The 17,341-nt window shown below is 34.9% G+C and overlaps 1 protein-coding gene and 1 non-coding gene across 3 annotated transcripts in view; both read right to left on the bottom strand.

Annotated features, from left to right (window-relative positions):
• Positions 1 to 592: 592 nt before the first annotated feature.
• Positions 593 to 665, bottom strand: Trnak-uuu. Its single transcript has one exon. It is a non-coding gene; the product is annotated as a tRNA-Lys (tRNA).
• Positions 666 to 3,148: 2,483 nt separating this feature from the next.
• LOC6647443 (homeotic protein Sex combs reduced) overlaps positions 3,149 to 17,341 on the bottom strand; it is a 31,828-nt gene continuing 17,635 nt past the window's right edge. For both annotated transcript variants that reach the window (XM_023178617.2, XM_002070771.4), the window contains exon 3: positions 3,149 to 3,461. In XM_023178617.2, coding sequence (XP_023034385.1) covers positions 3,154 to 3,461 — 308 coding nt within the window. In that variant the 3' untranslated portion in view covers positions 3,149 to 3,153. The remainder of the gene's footprint in view (positions 3,462 to 17,341) is intronic.

The raw sequence follows: 17,341 nt of genomic DNA, 5'->3' as shown, positions 1-17,341 counted from the left end.
TGGCTCCTAAGTAACTCAATAAATGGTAATATAAATGAACTTTGAATGTGGTCATGTTATTGTTAGCTTTACCTTTTTTTTTCTACGGAAGAAATTTAACAAAAAGGCACTATTTTTAGATGGACAAATCTTACAATTAGATATGTACATACATATGTACGTACTTAGAATTAGTTAGAATGCATTCCTTGAATATCCAATTTAGCCCCAGCTTTCGTTTAAAATGGAAATTCAGATTTTTGTTTCTTACTTATTTTATTACACTAATTTATACGCTTTTATACGCTTGCAGAGGGTTCTATAAAATTCGTAAGATGTTTGCAACGCACAGAAGGGGACGTTTCCGACCCTATAAAGTATAGATATATATTGTTAATCAGCATGAGAAGCTGAGTCGATATAGCCATATCCGTCTGTCCGTCGCTGCGTATGGTTCTGGACGGTTTCAAAAATTGTCCAAAAAACACTGATCATTAGTCCTTCTTAAGCTACTTTCAGGCCATATGCAACAACAACAAGGCGATTCATATTATATAGCATATTAAATAAAAAACAAAAAATAAAATAAATAAAAAACAAAAAAAAAATTGATCGCCCGAGCAGGGACTTGAACCCTGGACCCTTGGATTAAAAGTCCAATGCTCTACCGACTGAGCTACCCGGGCATATGGAAATAGATCGTCAGGCACTGATTCTGGAAGGGATCCCAAATGTTAGAATTCAAAAAGGAAAGAATAGTGGTAATTTGAATACATTTTAAAATAGTTTTATTTTGTTTTTGTTTTGCTTGTTATGACATATTATCCATACATTTTGTTTACATAATTCATCTTGATGTTTTCTCGATTTGATTTTCATTATAGTTTGCAGTTTGCCATAGCATTGCATATGAAATTTTAACTCATATTTAGTTAATAGATACATATACATATACAAATTGCGTTTAAAAATTAGTTTACGTAATTTTAGTTCATTTTGTTTTGTTTGTTTTTTTGTTTTCATTTTTATTTAAATATTTGTTTTTCTTTACATGGAATGCAGTTAAACTTTTTGCGCTCACTGTGCCCCTAACCCCGAAACAAATTACACCAAATAAACAAAATAAAATCATTTCAAGAGAAAACGAAATAAAATAGAAACAATTTTGAGTGGTTTGAAAACTATGAAACGAAGATGGAAAGAAATAAAAAAGGAATAATTAATTTGTGCTAAGTACAAGTATTTTGTTTCTTTTTTATAGTTATCTGTTTTTTATGTTTTTTACTAATTTTTATCTCGACTACCTTTATAATAATCATACATAATTTAGGATTCTTATTAGCTATGGGTTCACATATGTGTATATATATATATATGTATATATTTATATAGACTACCGATAAGTTCTAGAATGCACTAACCTTAGCTTAGCGAAAAGTACAGCATAAATAATTACATTACATTAATATTATGGGTTCCATTTAATTTTTTTTCCGTTTTTTTTTTCTTTTTAACAATTTTTTGCTTTTAAATACATTTCTAGGTTTATTTTTAAGATTATATTTCGATATTTATTGTATGATGTAGGGAAAGAAAGAGGAGCTTGGGTTTAGGGTTCGGCCTGGGTACTTTTTTAACAAACGAAATATGGTGTTTTAATATGTATCTACACATTTTTTGTTTTAGCATTTCATTCAAATAAAACTATTCTAAAGATGTTCGAAATTGCGCTACCGAATCCCTGTTTGTTTTCCGAATTTGTTCTTCAGTTTTGCAATCGTTTTAGGTGCAAAATAATACAAAAATTAATGAAATTTTGAATAAAAATTAGTAAAGCATTTCATCATACATATAATGTTTGAAATTTGTTTTTTTTTTTTTTGTTTTCTTTAAGCAACTTTTAACAACACAAAAACATAAAAAACGCATTAAATTTAAAAAACTTTGAAAACTTTGATTTCCATAGGTTTTCGGGTTTTTGTTCCGTATTATTTTTGGACCTATTTACACTAAACAAGAAAGCCTTATATAAGGTTTTAATCTAGGATGTAGGATGTATTAAGTACAGAGACACATACGCAGTCACACACTCATACACACACACATTCACACACACACACCCATGCATACATATACCGTATAAAAACGAAAAACTAATGTTTTATATAGAGAAATCACTTTGAAATTATTGCAAATATTCATATTTTGTTCGGTTTTTTATTTTTTTTTTCATCTTTCATCCTTGCTATTCATCATTTATCATTTGTGCTTCACCTTATTAACTAAACAAATTTAGGCTAAATCTTAAGACTAACAGCTTTTCGAATACTGCTTAGAGAAAGAGGTTTATCTGACTGGTTGGGTGGAAAAAGTGTTTGAAAAGTGATGAAAACTTTTGACAAAGTAATAACTATAGAGCCCAAGGCTCTAAAGATGTTATAAGGACGGTTTTTTGTTATTATTTACTTTTCAGAATTAATTGAATATATGATGTTTAAATTTTGAAAATTCTATTCCAGTCTGATAAACCCAAACGAGTTGAGGAATCGAAGTGTTTATCGTAGTTCTCCCAACTCGTTTCTTAGCTTAACACGAATCAGTTGCAAACAAGAAACATGGTTGTTCTTTAGTTGTTCCATTGAGATGTTCGGTAGATCGACGGCGTAGGCGTTTTTGTTTTGGAATTTTTGTTTTTGAAGGGCAGGTATAGGTGTCAATGCAATTTGGTTTCGGATGGATTCAGCAGCAGAACATATTCTCTTTATAGTCCAGCTCTAGTTCAGACTCAAAGTCTGATTCCTGATGCTGATGCTCCTCCTGCTGCTGATCATCGTCTGTCTGCTGCTGCTGTTGTTGCCTGATGGTAGCCTGAGATCAGAACTCTTGCGGATATTTTATGCAATCGCCTGCATTGCCGCTATTGTTGGCACTGACATTGGTAAATAGCGCATTTGCACCATTACCATTGCCATTGCCAGCACCACCACCACCACCACCGCCACCACCAGCACCGTTATTAGCACCAACGCCACCACCTCCACCTCCACCTGCACCTGCATCTTGTGGACCTTGTGACTGATAGCCACCGGTAACACTGGCTGCCGCCGCCGCCTGATATGGTTCCTGATACAACTGATTGAGTCTCTAACCAGTACCCGAAAAGTGCCACGCGTCCTATGCGCTCAAATGCGCAAACTGTGACGGATGGATATCGAACTGATGATAGGGATGGCCATAGGGACCCATGTGATAGGGCACTATGTTCATTGATGCCATTTTGTGCTCCTTCTTCCATTTCATGCGTCGATTCTGGAACCAGATTTTAATTTGCCTTTCCGTTAAACAGAGCGCATGGGCAATTTCGATGCGTCGCCGACGCGTCAGGTAACGATTGAAATGGAATTCCTTTTCCAGTTCCAGTGTTTGATAGCGGGTGTATGAGGTCCGTTGTCGTTTTGTCTCGCCGTTGGCATTCACAGTACCTAAAAAAAAGGATATGTTAATAAATAATAGCATTAAAAAGTTACTTAAACTAAAAATAACTTGATTTCATATAAGATTATAAAAAAGGCCTTTAATCTCCTTGCATTTAAAATAAAAACTTAATCTCTTTCTGTTGCAATTTCATCAAACTGGAGATGAGGAGTTTTCGTAGAATGTAGCATATCATTGTGGGCAGTTAATATGGCTTTAATGCCACAGTTTGTTTAAAATATATTAAACTAGAATTTCTTTAGAGTTCTTATTTTTTGTACTAGTTACCCAAATGTTTTGGCCATTTCCGCTTAGCTTAATTGTCAATAAAGAAAACACAAATCAAAACATTATGGTTATGTTGACATCTCGTGCAACATTTTTTGTGGGCATTTACTTTGCTTTTCGCTTTAATGATGTTTCTACTCTTTCAACAGGGAATGCATTTAATTAAATTTTATTTTGCAGCGGCAACTTTGTTAAGAAAAGTTCCATTTTATCAATGGGCCATGACCCATATAAAATCATTGAAGCGATTTAAGAAACTTGCGACCATGAGAGAAACCATCCCACACCACGACACAACATAGCACACACACACATGCGTATGTGTGTGATGAAGAGCAAATGTCGGCGTTCCCAGCCAGTCAGCAGTTCCTGTCTATCACATTGACTGACTGCCACACATTTGCCTCAGATCGAGCCAGATATAAATACTAGATAGATATAACATCTAAAGCATTGTCTTTTTAACTCTTTGTATGCTGCTTTGTGTTTTGGGCCGGGCCAATTGACTTTGGTCATAATAACACGCCACGGTAAATGGCTTTTAAAAAGTCTACTTTTGCCATAGAACCGCCCCCTCATTATGAACGACGCTTTTCGAACGCCCTCGTGTTCGAGTACGAGACACACACAAAAAAAAACAAAACGAGATGACAAAACTTTCAGAAGGGGGCGATCGACCACGGACACGGACGAAGAAAAACGGCAAATTGTCATTATATGGCAAGAGAATTTGAGGGGAGCGGATGGCTGGTTAAGGGGGGTCCCCCAAAAAGAGAAAACTGTGTCTTGTTATTTTCCTTTCTGCTTCTTTGTGTCTTTTTGTGTTTTTTGGCAAACAACAACAAACTAAAGCAGCTGTCACAAAAGCAGAGGGGCAAATACCTTTTCATGTATTGTTAGAATACTTTTTCGTTTTTGGAAATTTTTTGTGGTTGTTGTTGTTGCTGCTGCTTGTGTTGGTGCCACCAAATTGCACTTTGACACGTCATATTTATGAAATGCGCAATGTTGCAGAAAATCACAATATAAATGAGAAAATTAACTGCTAGTCAGAGCGACAGAGACAAAATAAAACACGGCAAATGCTGCTCGGTTAAGTTTTATTATGTCCACTTCAACCTTACCTGATTGCCTAGAAACGCCTGACAGCCAACTTGATGGCCAAGAAATTTGACTTTATTTAGATCTGATAGGGTAACAATTGGATAAATTATAGAAACAAAATAAGATAATTTGAAAGTGTTGATATCTGCTAGAAAAATATCTCAGCGATTTCTAATATATATAAATTCATAACCCAACTCAAAACTTATTGACTATCTAATCTATTTTCGCTCTTATTAAACATAAAATAGTCAAGGTCAAGAAATGAAATACCACATATTAAATATATTAGTTTGAATTTGATATTTCTTTGTAAAATTTTGATAATTTAGAGTTTCGTATTGAATTTGTACTGGGTTTAGTTCGTATGAAACATAATTTTCGGTACATAAATTGAGTTTAAAGTTATGTAATTTAAAAGTATTTTAAAACAAATGCACATACTCCTGAAACTCTTTAAACTTAAAACTCTGATTTTCAAGTAGTCAACATTTTATTCTAAACATTCTACAATTTCTATATATAATTCATATTTGATATATGTAGAATCAATATGAATATAATTGAGAGTCGAAGTCACCAATTTCAACTGTATAGTCAAAAGCAAAACATAATTTGGCCTCAAAACTATAACCAAAACGAATATGAAATAAGGAAATTTAAAATATATATTTTATTATACTTTATTTACTTAAAGTTAAAAGGAATCAATCGAATAATTTCTAAAAAAGTTATTTTCTTTAAAAGCAATTTGTGCTTTTGTATGCTAAGAAATTTAAATTTGATGGCTAATTGAAACGATTGAGACTCAAGAAAATTTTATGGATAATTATTTAAATTTCTGTATGTACAGATTTAAAAAAGTTAAATAAATTCTAAATAAAATGTTAACTATTTATTTAAAGTTCCAATAAGAAGTAAAAAGTTTTGCTTCCACAAAATGTCAATGTTGTTTGGCGTAATAGTTTCTGTTTTAGTTTCGTTGTCGACGACGACGACGACGACGACGAAAATGTTGGCGTAGAATGTGGCAAATGTGTCAGGGCGCATCAATCAGTAGGAGAATCTAAATGGAATTTCTGATTAAACTTGAAATTAATTACCACTCATTTAATTAAAATGAATTTGACTGTGAAGCGCCAACACACACACACACACACACAAACACACCCTCAGCCACACACACGCACACATACATATGGGCAAAAGCGCCAACATCAAAAGCACTTTTCCTATCCAAAAGAAAAAAACTTAGTCTAGATGGCATCCTCTCTTTGGTGAATGGGTTAAAACTAATGACCAAGTAAACAGCAAGCAGACAGTAACCAGACAACATGACCATCAGACTTCATCAGTCATGAGGGGGACAGAGACAGAGACACAAAACGAAAATGAGAGAGAGAGAGAAGGCGCGTAACTGCTTGCTGTTGGCTTGAAATTGAATTGCAGTGGGTAGATATACATAGAATAAAATATATAGGTACAACCAACTCTGACCCATTTCAGTTGTCAGTCAGGTTATCAAATTTGATTGTGCAACCAATATTTCTAGTTGGCCATTAGCCAGTGCAGTCTAGGAATTGCCAAAAACTTTGTCAGACATTGTGTCAAAAGAATGATGCATGATGTGCAGACGTCAAAATGTTTTAGCAATATTTTTTCTATTTCCAAAAGAAGTTACCAATTTCTCTGACCTTGCCACAAGCACTGAGGAAAACTTGCTTAAAAAATCAATAAAAAAAAAACATGTCTCAAGTTTAGAAGAGAGAACTTTAAGCCCAAAAAAGACTAAAATTAATTTCAAAAACTTGGAATTCAGTGGTAATGCTTGGGGGTTGCGAAATATTGAAAATTGTGAGTAAGTGGTCTAGGTAGAAAAGACACAACATTTGTGGACCATTTACAATTGTCAAATGTTGCAACTGTCATACTCATGTTGCAATTTGTTTACACAACGCAAGAAGCAGCGGCAGCATCCAAAATGTGTCAGACAAGAGCAACATTTGCTAAATGTATTTAAAAGATACTTCGGTTCCAAACGTAATCCTTATTCTTTGATGGGTTTGGGTTTACTGAGAGGAACTAGTTCGTACAATTGCAAGTCATTTTTATAATTACTCAACTAATATCCCCCGAGATGATTAGATAGTGGCTAATTTCGTATGTTAAATTTCCAACTAAAGATCAACATATATCCGATTGAAGAAGACAACCCATTGGGGGACTCTTGTAGCTCAAAAGCCGAAATGTCAACACTGTGGCCAAAACAGAGACCGAGAGACACTGAGAGTGAGAGGTAGAGGGGCACAACTTCTTACTAACTACATAAGTAGCGCAACATTTTCATCGTCATCGGGGCCCTCCCCGGCCCTTTGCCACTGTGCTGCCAGCGATGAGTTGACAACGGCATCGTCCGGCACCTGGCATGTCATATCACTATCACCATGCGCGAGAGGCTGTGGATGGGAAATCGGGTGAATATATATACATGAATGTCGCTTCTTGACAGCGCCAATGAGCGAACATTCGAAGCGTTTTACAAGTTTGTGCCCGTTTTTTTCTTTTTTTTTCTCTCTCTTTCCCCTCTCAACCCCTCTCAATCAACAACATCAGATGTCTGGGCATTTTGTGAAATACTATATAGACATATTGGATTTTGCATATATCTGTTTATGTGTGTATATCTATAGTCTCAGAAATGAAGAATCTGCTGCTTGTGTGTGACATTTGTTTGGTGTTCTTTTTGCCTATGTCTGCCCTTATGAAGAGTCTTTATCCTTATTAAATAGCCAAGAACTGTGCAACCTTCACACTTTTTGTAAGTGTATTCCCAAGTCGTTGATTATTTAGTGGGCAACATTCTATTCGAATGTACTTTAAGCATTTGCATTGCATGTAAGATGACGTCAAAATACAAGAGAGAGACCAGATCAGAGCACACTTGACAGACGCTTAACATATCAGTTGAAATTTGAAAATTTCTTGTGCAGCATGCAAAAGCAAAAGCAAAGAGACAAAAAACAAAAAAAAAAAAACGAAATTCTTTCAGAATTTATTAAGTGACGATGCCGCTTTCTGGCCCATTGGCTCTTCTGCAATTCAAATTGCCATTGTTCAGATTTGGGAACTACTCTCCTTACAATCCATTGAGTTTTGCATATCTCTCGCTGTGATTGACACGAGATTAGCATACATAAAACATGCACTTAACATGAGACCAGATGATCAAGAGGATGGGCCACTCTTGAGACAGGTTCAAAGTTAAGCAGAAAACCTTTGGCGTAGGTCAAGCTGCAAAACTAAAGTTTAATTGTTTTTCCTCTGTTGCTTGTCCAATTCAACTGTGAAGAAACACTTGCGGCTTGTCACAAACACTTGTAGTAGTCATTTGTCACAGCCAGCGAATGTACTGAAGGTGTGACAGAGAGAGAGGAAAGAAAGACAGAGAGAGCAACACACCACATCGCTGAACAACGTCGTCATTGTAATCAGCAACGTGTGCGGTATAAAACTCAGCAGAATCAGCACCTGGACATCCATACATACCAACGTGGATATGAACAATCATCTGGCTGTTGGAGTTTTGATCTTATCGTGCAAATAGTGTTGAATCCCTGCAATCGACTTTAGTATACCCGTTAATCATAGCACATAATCGAGGTGAAATCGTATTTAATACATTAACGATTTTTAATGACTCAAAAACAAATTTTATCTTTTTTAAATTTCAAATTCTCTTTTCAATTGGATTTGTCTGCTAAGTCATTAGGTGATTAAGTAAAATTGCCGCCTAAAGTACTTAGGCGTATATTCAATAGAGAGTTCAGTTCTTATAATATTGATAAAGTCCTTATGAAATGTATGATGACTAAAAATTTAATCTTAAAGACTTTTTCCAATCAAACCCAACTTTTATTTTCAAGGCATTTCAAAATTTCTTCATAATTTCTTAAAAGTCAATACATAGACTGCCTATTGCATATTTTATTGAGTTTTTCCCTTATTTCAGCTATTGCAATTTCTACAAGCAAACTAAGACTAAGGTTCATATCTTTCAGAATTAAAGAAGTATGCCGAAAAAATTATACATAGGTTGCTTTTATATTCATACCATGAATACCATGTATATCCCATAATTCATTGCAATAACTTTTTATCACATTTAATATATATTTTTTCTACCTCATACATATCTAATTATTAACTTCAACAAATCTCTTGATTGTTTGTTAGACTTTATGAAGTTGTAACACTTTTAAATTGTAATTTAATCTACAAATTTTAGTCCACTTGTGCTGCGATGATCATAAATCATTTGATTTTTCTGAAAACTTAAGTGGCTAACTAAATGGTTACATTTTATGGCTACTTTGTGGCCAACGAGTGGCTAATGAGACGTTTACCCAAAAATAAAAAAACCATAAAAACCATTATCAATGTCAAAATTCCCACAAAAGATCATTTGTCATAAGTTGAGGAGACAAAGAAGTGAAGTGAAAAGGAAGGGGATCGTTTAAATGTTGTAGATAAAGAAATTAATATAAATATGTAAAAATTATTTAATGGATAACTTATTAAATATATCTCGAATTTGTTCGATTTGTTTCACTTTCCTTTGTAAGAATTATTTGTATTAATTTTCCTCAGATTTTTGCTTTGTATGTGTAATATTTGTTCCATAAATAAATCAACTTCAGACATAGGAAAGATACACAGAGACAGAGAGAGAGAGAGAGAATTTTGGCCATGCTTCAACTGTGCTGGATGAAATAAATCTTTGGATCCGATCGGAGAGGAGATCTTCAAGTAAGAGAGAGCGAAAGCAAGTCAAAAGGGCCGACCATGGGTCGTTGAGGTCTGGGACATGTGCAGCGGCGGTTTAATTCCTTTCGGAAAAAGAGAATTAATCAAATATATATCCACAGAGTAGCACAAAATGTGTGTGCCCTTCCCCCAAGCTTCCCCTTGTGACTCTCTCTGTCTGTCTGTGTGTGTGCGAGTTGCATTCCTTTGGTGATAAATGATGATGCTGGAAGTACGTTTTCTTTTTCATTTTCGTTTTTATTTTTGGGGGCATGCGACAAATGATGTGACATTTCTGATAATGAAAGTGTTGTTGAAGACACGCGCTAAAAATACTGAAATTTCAAATAGAAATAGTTTTAGGACAACAGGTGTTTGTCCACACACCATTAAAGGACTATTAAATAGTAGTTACAGATGAGAGCAAAATCGAATGAGTGCCGGAAGGCGCACCACATCGAGTCAAGACCATTAATCACAGCACTTAAATAAAGTGAGGAAACTCTAGCCACATTGATGTAATAAAAATAAAAAGAAAAAACGTCTAGAATATGAAAATACGCAACAATAAAGTTCAATATTACATTGCCTAAAAAAGGGGTAGACTTCTACATACCGTGTAATAATTTCAAGACTAGAAATCATTAGAAATCATTATCTTGGCCATCTCTTGTCTGGAAATCCTCATACCCCCTTTGGCTAGAGGGTAGAATGGGAAAATTTCAACCATTTTCCCACAAAATTTGCCTACTTTCGAGTTGAGAAATTGTGCGTGTCCTTTTGAGTTGTGCCTGCATTTTCTTCCTTTATTTCTTTTTTTTCGCTTTCCTTTCGTGTTGCCGTTTTGGTTTTCGTGAAAAATGGAAATTATGTCAAGAAGTAAATTGATTATTTCGCTTTAAAGCATTTTTCAATTTATATTCCGTGTTTTGTGTTGTCAACAACACGACGAAACACAACATAATAGTTGCTGTTGTTTTTGTATTTGTTCGTGTTATTTTATTTTTGTTATTGTTTTTATTTATTTTTTTTTATTTTGCAAGAGCCATTGAAGTGAAATGACATCATGTGCACAGCAACAGCAACGAAATAAAATGGGGGAAAAAAACTTCTCTCAATATGTAGCCATATTCACGCCTTGAGCTTGAAAATTAGTTAGGGGTCCAACAACAGCTGAGCTGATGCGGTTTGGTTTTGTGGCAGAAGCAAATTAAACGAACTGAACCTTGAAGCATTGAAGCAGCTCAAAAGGCAAAGCCATAGTGTGATTGAGCAGCATATGGTTTCCGGTTTACAAAGAAGCACAGCAAATGGTTTCTTCAGGATGAAGGATACAGTTTCGGGAATCGTCCCAATGAACAAATTCAATCGAAAATGTAGTAGAAACTTAAACGGTTTGAAGTGTAAACTGAATGAATAGAATGGAATAGCAAAATTAGTTCGATCCACCGAAATATACTTGAAAAGTTAAGAAAATCAACTTCCAATTACCTGTTTTTGAGATCGAAGTTTGAGTCATATGCATCGAATCTGTATTTTGCTAATTTTAAGTCCATTAGATGTATAAGCTACTTGAACTAAGTCCATGTTGTATGGAATATTCTAGATATTCTTTAGGTATTAACCAAAGGAAAACTGTGTAAATATAATGTTAAGTTTTCATAACCATTTAAATCATTACAAAGCGCCTTTTTTTAAGGGATCTTTAGGGGTAAATTAGTGGATAAATTTGTTTTGTTTTTAAATTTGCCAACTATCAAAAGTTTACTGAAAACAAGTGCTAATCACTCTATCAGATACTAGTAATCAAATGCCATGTGGGCATTAGTCGTCAGATTATGAACCTAAATACATTGAAGGATTCCATTATAAAACTGAATGATTGAAATTAACCATAGAAGTCTTTCCATGATAAAATCAGTTCAAATTCGAATAATATAAATGTCTTTTGCCATATTATTAAACTAACTACAGATCATTTAAAAAGCATAATAATTAAAAATTGATAAAGTCATAAACTTGTATTAGCATTTAAATTTTTTTCAATAGTGGAGTAGATTGATTATAAATAGAGCATGATTTGATCTTGGGTCAAGTTTAATTGAGGCAATTTTTTCTTCTATTATAATAATGAGAATTGCCAAGATTGCATTTAAATGCCACCATTCTCTCATCAAAATCACATCAACTGGCAAACACTGCAATTGATGGATCGTTGGGCAAATGATTTAAATGCCCGACCATACGATGAATGAGAATGAAACGAAAGAAATATGAAAGATAATTGAGAACCTAACGCCATTGACAGTAGCCCTTGAAGCATTCATAAAAAATTCATCACAATTACAAACAATTGCCACAGGATGCGAAAAAAAAGGAGGCAAATTATTAATGGAAAATCAATGATGAGAGCGAGCAAAAAGGAAGGGAGTTAAAGAGACAAAGGGGGGAGAGATAGAGGTGGAAGATCTTTTTAAAATTCTTCATCAATGCCCGTGATTGATTACACGTTGCAGTTACTCTGTTTTTTTTTTATCATTCCTCTTTTTTATGGTTTTGGTTGGTCCAGCGCCAGTCAAAGACCTCCGCACTTAATCATCGAATGACCAGAAGCCAGACGACTATGACGATGACGATGATGATGACGACGACGACGAAGATGCGGCGTTCATTCAACTGAAAGACGACCCAGAACCAGGAACAGAACAGAACGGGACGGAACACCAGGACCAGGACACTCATTAAAAATGGGTGCACCCTGCTGCAAATGCAGTCAACTAACCGATAGACGAAGGGCAGGGGCAAGGGAGTGCAGCAGGGCGGTTTCGTCTGTTTATGCGCCTTTTACACACGGGCAACCCAAAAAAAATAAAAACCATAAGGAAAAAAAAACAGGTTCCTTCATATGGGGACCTAAACTAATTTATAAGCGCATGCGCGACTGACTCGAATGTTTTGTATGTGTGCGCTCCCTACTCGGGAGCCCCATAATTAACTGAGGTAGTCATTTTGAATTCGAACATGAGCGCGCACTCACTCACACATGTTGGCAGCATCTCATGAGATAGAGAGAGGTCCTCCTCTCTTTAAATCAGAGATAAACGATAATTATCTGAGCGCAAAATGCGCGCATAAATAATTTGCAAGAAGTCACATTAAAATTGTATCTAAAAGATATGCTTTGCCTGATAACAGCAGCAGAAAAAGGAATACTAAAGAATACCTGAATAGGGGAATCATTCTCTCCAAAACATGTTGCGAAATTTCTCAGAGATGAGCTCGTGTCACGAAGACTTTCAACTTAAGTTACATCTACTAAAAAAAGGAGAGTAAACAGAATATTTAGCCATTATCCTGAAGCTGTAGTATTTGTTTAAGTTGTTTAAATTGAATTGAAAAGTGTATTTTGAAATACATTTCCAGTGAAATCACTACGAACTAAGGATACCCAGTAAAAGTGTTCAGAGTGTAAAACTAAACTTCATGGTTTGTTTATGGTTAAATTGTATTTTCATTGTAATTCAACTTTAAATTTATGGCATTTCACGTTGTCATCTCTAGTGATTTTGCCAGTTTCTTTTTTTCTCCCCCCGACTAAGCCACGGACATGTTCTTGAACAAGTCAAAAGCAAACTTTCTGTGGCATTTGTTTGTTTGTATTTCGTTTTAATGTTTTTTTTCTCTTCGTTTTTGCTGTGTTTTCAGTGATGTTCCCTGGGAGCCTGCGACGCGCCATTAAAAATTAAAAGCTCATTAATTATGCAGATAATTCATTTATTATATTTTCAACACAATAACAGTGAGGCCAGAAGCCCTCACCCCTCCCTGCTGCCCCCTCCTTCTCTTTGGCAGCTTGGGGCATAATTTGTTACTCAGCTCATTATTTTGTATAACACTAGTAGGATATATCCAACGAAGAAGGTAGAGGAACGGAAGTGGCAACTGTTTCAAATTGAAAACAATTATTGGGTTTTCTAAGGGTTGAACTCTCGAAAGAGTCACGTGTCTCTCGCCATCTCTTTCGCTCTCATTCTCTTCGCTGGCTGCTGCTGTCTCTCTTATACTTTTGGGGGCGTTTGCCAAACTTAAAGCCCATCCATGGAACAGATGAAGCACTTAAGTACTTTCCAGTTGGTATCAAATCAACAGGTTTTCAATTTGATTTTAATTGTTGCGATTGGCGATGGGGTTGCATTTGAGGTATTCATTTTTATACGAAAGGGTGAAGTTGGATTTGGATTTAATGAGAGATCAAGTGAATTTTCTTCAAAAGTTACGGTAGATTAATAGAACTTATTTCATAATTTGTATTATTAAAAGTTAATAAAACCTAACAGCATTTATTTTGTAATGCCAATAAATTGAAATATATACAGATTAATCGGTATGTAAAGTCACTTTAATTGTGGTAATCAACAGGTTATATAATATAATAACTTATATAGTTATTTATATATGTTTGAAATTGATTGATTTTCAATTAAATTTGTTATTTTAATTCAATTGGCGGTAGTTCAAACATTCAATTATATAAATAATAATTAATATGTTACCTTAACTTTTAAATAGTTTTTGTCCAAACGTTTAATGGAGGGCTTCAAATTGTCATTATTTATATTATAAAATCAGGCCTCTTCTCGTTAATGAATCTTTTTGAAATCGTTTCAGAATTGGAAATGATATTCGAAATATGTGAACTAATTTTTTATAATTTGACATGATTACAGCTTAATTTGTCTGATTCATGGGCTTTAATCAGTCAAATTAAGTTGAAAATAAAAGATAAAGAAAAATCAATTTCGATTTTGGAAAATTTGTCTAGAATTTAGCTGATGTTATAAAGATAAATGTAGTATAAAATTGTTAAAAAGAAAAAACCCAAAGAAAAACCATAATTTCTAGCAATTATTTTTAAGTTAATAGGTTTTTGGTTCTCTTTTATTGAGATGGTGGGAAAAAGAGATATATTTTTGTTAATCATGTGATCTTGACTTGTTTGTATTCCAGTTGAGTTGCGGTAATAAAGAAATTCTTTCATTATACGTATAGTTTAAAGATATTGGAATGGGTTCAAGACCAAAATTGTCCGGTTTAGCCCAACCCTCCCCGTATCATTCGGACAATATGGACAATTTATTTTCCGCCTTACCTCAGCATTTAAATATTTAATATGTTAATCTCCCGCCGAGTTTGGGTGTCAAACTTCTTGTCAAAGCTCATCTACCGGTTTCAATTTTTTGGTATTTGTTTAGAGTTGGCTTCCAGCCCACATGCTAACTAATTAAATGGAAACAGCAGACAGCAAAGAAAAAAAAAAAAAAACAAACGTTGAGTCGGGCGATACAACAAGGCAATCAAAATTAGCTTTGCTTTATTTTTTTTTTTCCTATATTTTGTTTTTATTTTTCTTTTATTTTGTTGTATATAGAAAACAAAAGTATTCAACATGGCTGCCATGTCAAAAGAGGAACAACAACAACAACAACAACAACAACTGAATGAAGCTGCGGCTCATGATGAAGACGAAGCTGACGGTGCTGAAGATGGTGAAAAAAAAAGTCAGCCGCGGAACAAGTTTTTGTTTCTCCTCTTTTTTTTCTTTCTTTCTTTCATTTTTTTTTTCATGAACTTGCTACAAAGGTGTCTTTAAAAGGGTACAAAAAAAATGTTTTAATTTCGACTTTTTACTCTTTCGGCTGCGACGATGTGCAAATTTGCTGTCAGGAGGGGGGGTTGAGGAAGCTGCAAGGATGCAGCAGAAGAAGGAAGCATCCGCCCGCCTTTTAATGAACCGCGAAGTGCAGAAAAAAAAATGAAACAAAAATTGAAAGTTAAGTAAGTTTCTGTAGCTTAGTGTAAAAGTTGAAGTTACTTTTGCTCCTTTGCTCCCCTTTATGATTTTTTCATCGCTGATGTCGTTGCAGTTGTTGTTGTTGTTGATGTTGTTGCTCGTTTTGTGGCCCCAAGGGCAGGCCGCCAACAAATTGCAATTGTTGCCATTGCATTCGAGCTGTCATTGTGGGGCACAGAGGCGAGCCACGGCCAGTTTAAGATGCACACATATTACATACAGAGACGTGGCAAAAGGGGGTCAAACAACTATCGTAAAAATATTCTTCTATCGATTTTTATATTTAAAGGTAGTTAATCTTGATTTTCCTTTACTCTATGAATAAGTATTAAAGACCTAAATCGTTATATACATATTAACAAATTCTATTTCGGCAGCGAAGTATTTTTACTTAACTGACTTCCATCAGAACTTAAATACATATATAAATTGGGTTAGCTTGTTAATGTTTCCTTCAAATTACTTTTCGTCCTACTATAATTCGGTTCTTTAATTAACTAAAATTTGTAATGCGTCTTATGGATTGGATTTTGGGAGTCACTTTGATTTGTCTTATAACATAATAAATAAAACAATTTGTAAGCAGAGGTTTTCTTTCATTTTAAGGGACCTTTTCGAGTTCATTGCATATGAATCACCTTGCTGACCCTTAAATTTAGACTCGTTTAGCACACCATAAACAGGAAAAACAACACACTATCAGAAGCAACAACAACAACAACAACAACTGCAAAAAGTAGATATATGGCCAGGAAAAGCCAAGTGGAAATGCTAGACATTTAAATCGAATTGGCTTCAGGGTAACAGGGCAATGTTTATACCTTGGCTTTTTTTTTTGCTTTGGTTTTGTAGTAGTTTTAATCTGCAAAATGTAAGCCAGCATTGCACGTACAAACAGTCAGTAAAAGATACATAGATACAAACACACACACACACACACACTTGCCACGCGTGTAACTCAATTTTCAATGGAGGTGGAAGCACACGTTTCCATCCGTTCCATTGTGGCATGATTGGCAACAGGAGGAGGTGACACGAAAGGGGGCGGATGTGGGGGGCGACACAAAAAGTTACTGCAAAGTTAAACCCACAAGACAGACAAACCACCGACTGGCTGGCTGACTGGCTAGTGGGTTTCTTTCTGTTTTTTTTTTTTTGCTGTTTTGTCTACTCAGTCAAATAGTTTTGCCGCCTGCATTAATAATTCACAATTTCATCTCGAATTGTATGCGATTTGTGATGGTTTTCCTTTAGAGGTTTGTGCAAGTTGAGCTCCGCCTGTTGCCGTTTTTATTTTTCGAGGTTTTTTCTCTTATTTTTTTCTTGCTCGTTTACTTTTTACACCTTGTTTTCCTTTTTATCTGTTTTGGTATGAATTTGTAGGCAGTTATACTGTGGTTTCAATACCCTTGAAAATGTGTAAACAAAAAATAATAATTGCTTTACAAACAGAAGAATTGAAAACAATTAGTTTGAATTTCCTAAGCCGAACATAAAAGGGTATTTAAATTTAAATCACTAACTACCTTTCCTAATAAAATAAGAGTTTCACTTTACTCATAGGCTTGAACCCACTGTGCTTTAGTCATTTCATTTTAGTTAATGCGCAAAGGGATTAATATTCTATGCGTATCTTTGGCTAAAACTCGATGGTATAACTGGGGAAAGTGGCCAAGTGAAGTGGGGACTATGAGGGGGGGGATAAACAGGAGTATCTGAAGCCGGCCGAGACTTGGCCAATCTGCAGATGTGCGCCAATTTACGCCTGAATTTGATAAATTCCCATGCAGCGTTGCCGTGACATTCAGTTGAATTTATGGCTCGCACTTTTTCACCATTCAA

This window comes from Drosophila willistoni, chromosome 3R (assembly GCF_018902025.1).
Source record: "Drosophila willistoni isolate 14030-0811.24 chromosome 3R, UCI_dwil_1.1, whole genome shotgun sequence".
NCBI lineage: Eukaryota > Metazoa > Arthropoda > Insecta > Diptera > Drosophilidae > Drosophila > Drosophila willistoni.
Note: the sequence above shows the minus strand (reverse complement) of the source record. Positions and strands in the feature narration are given on the sequence as shown.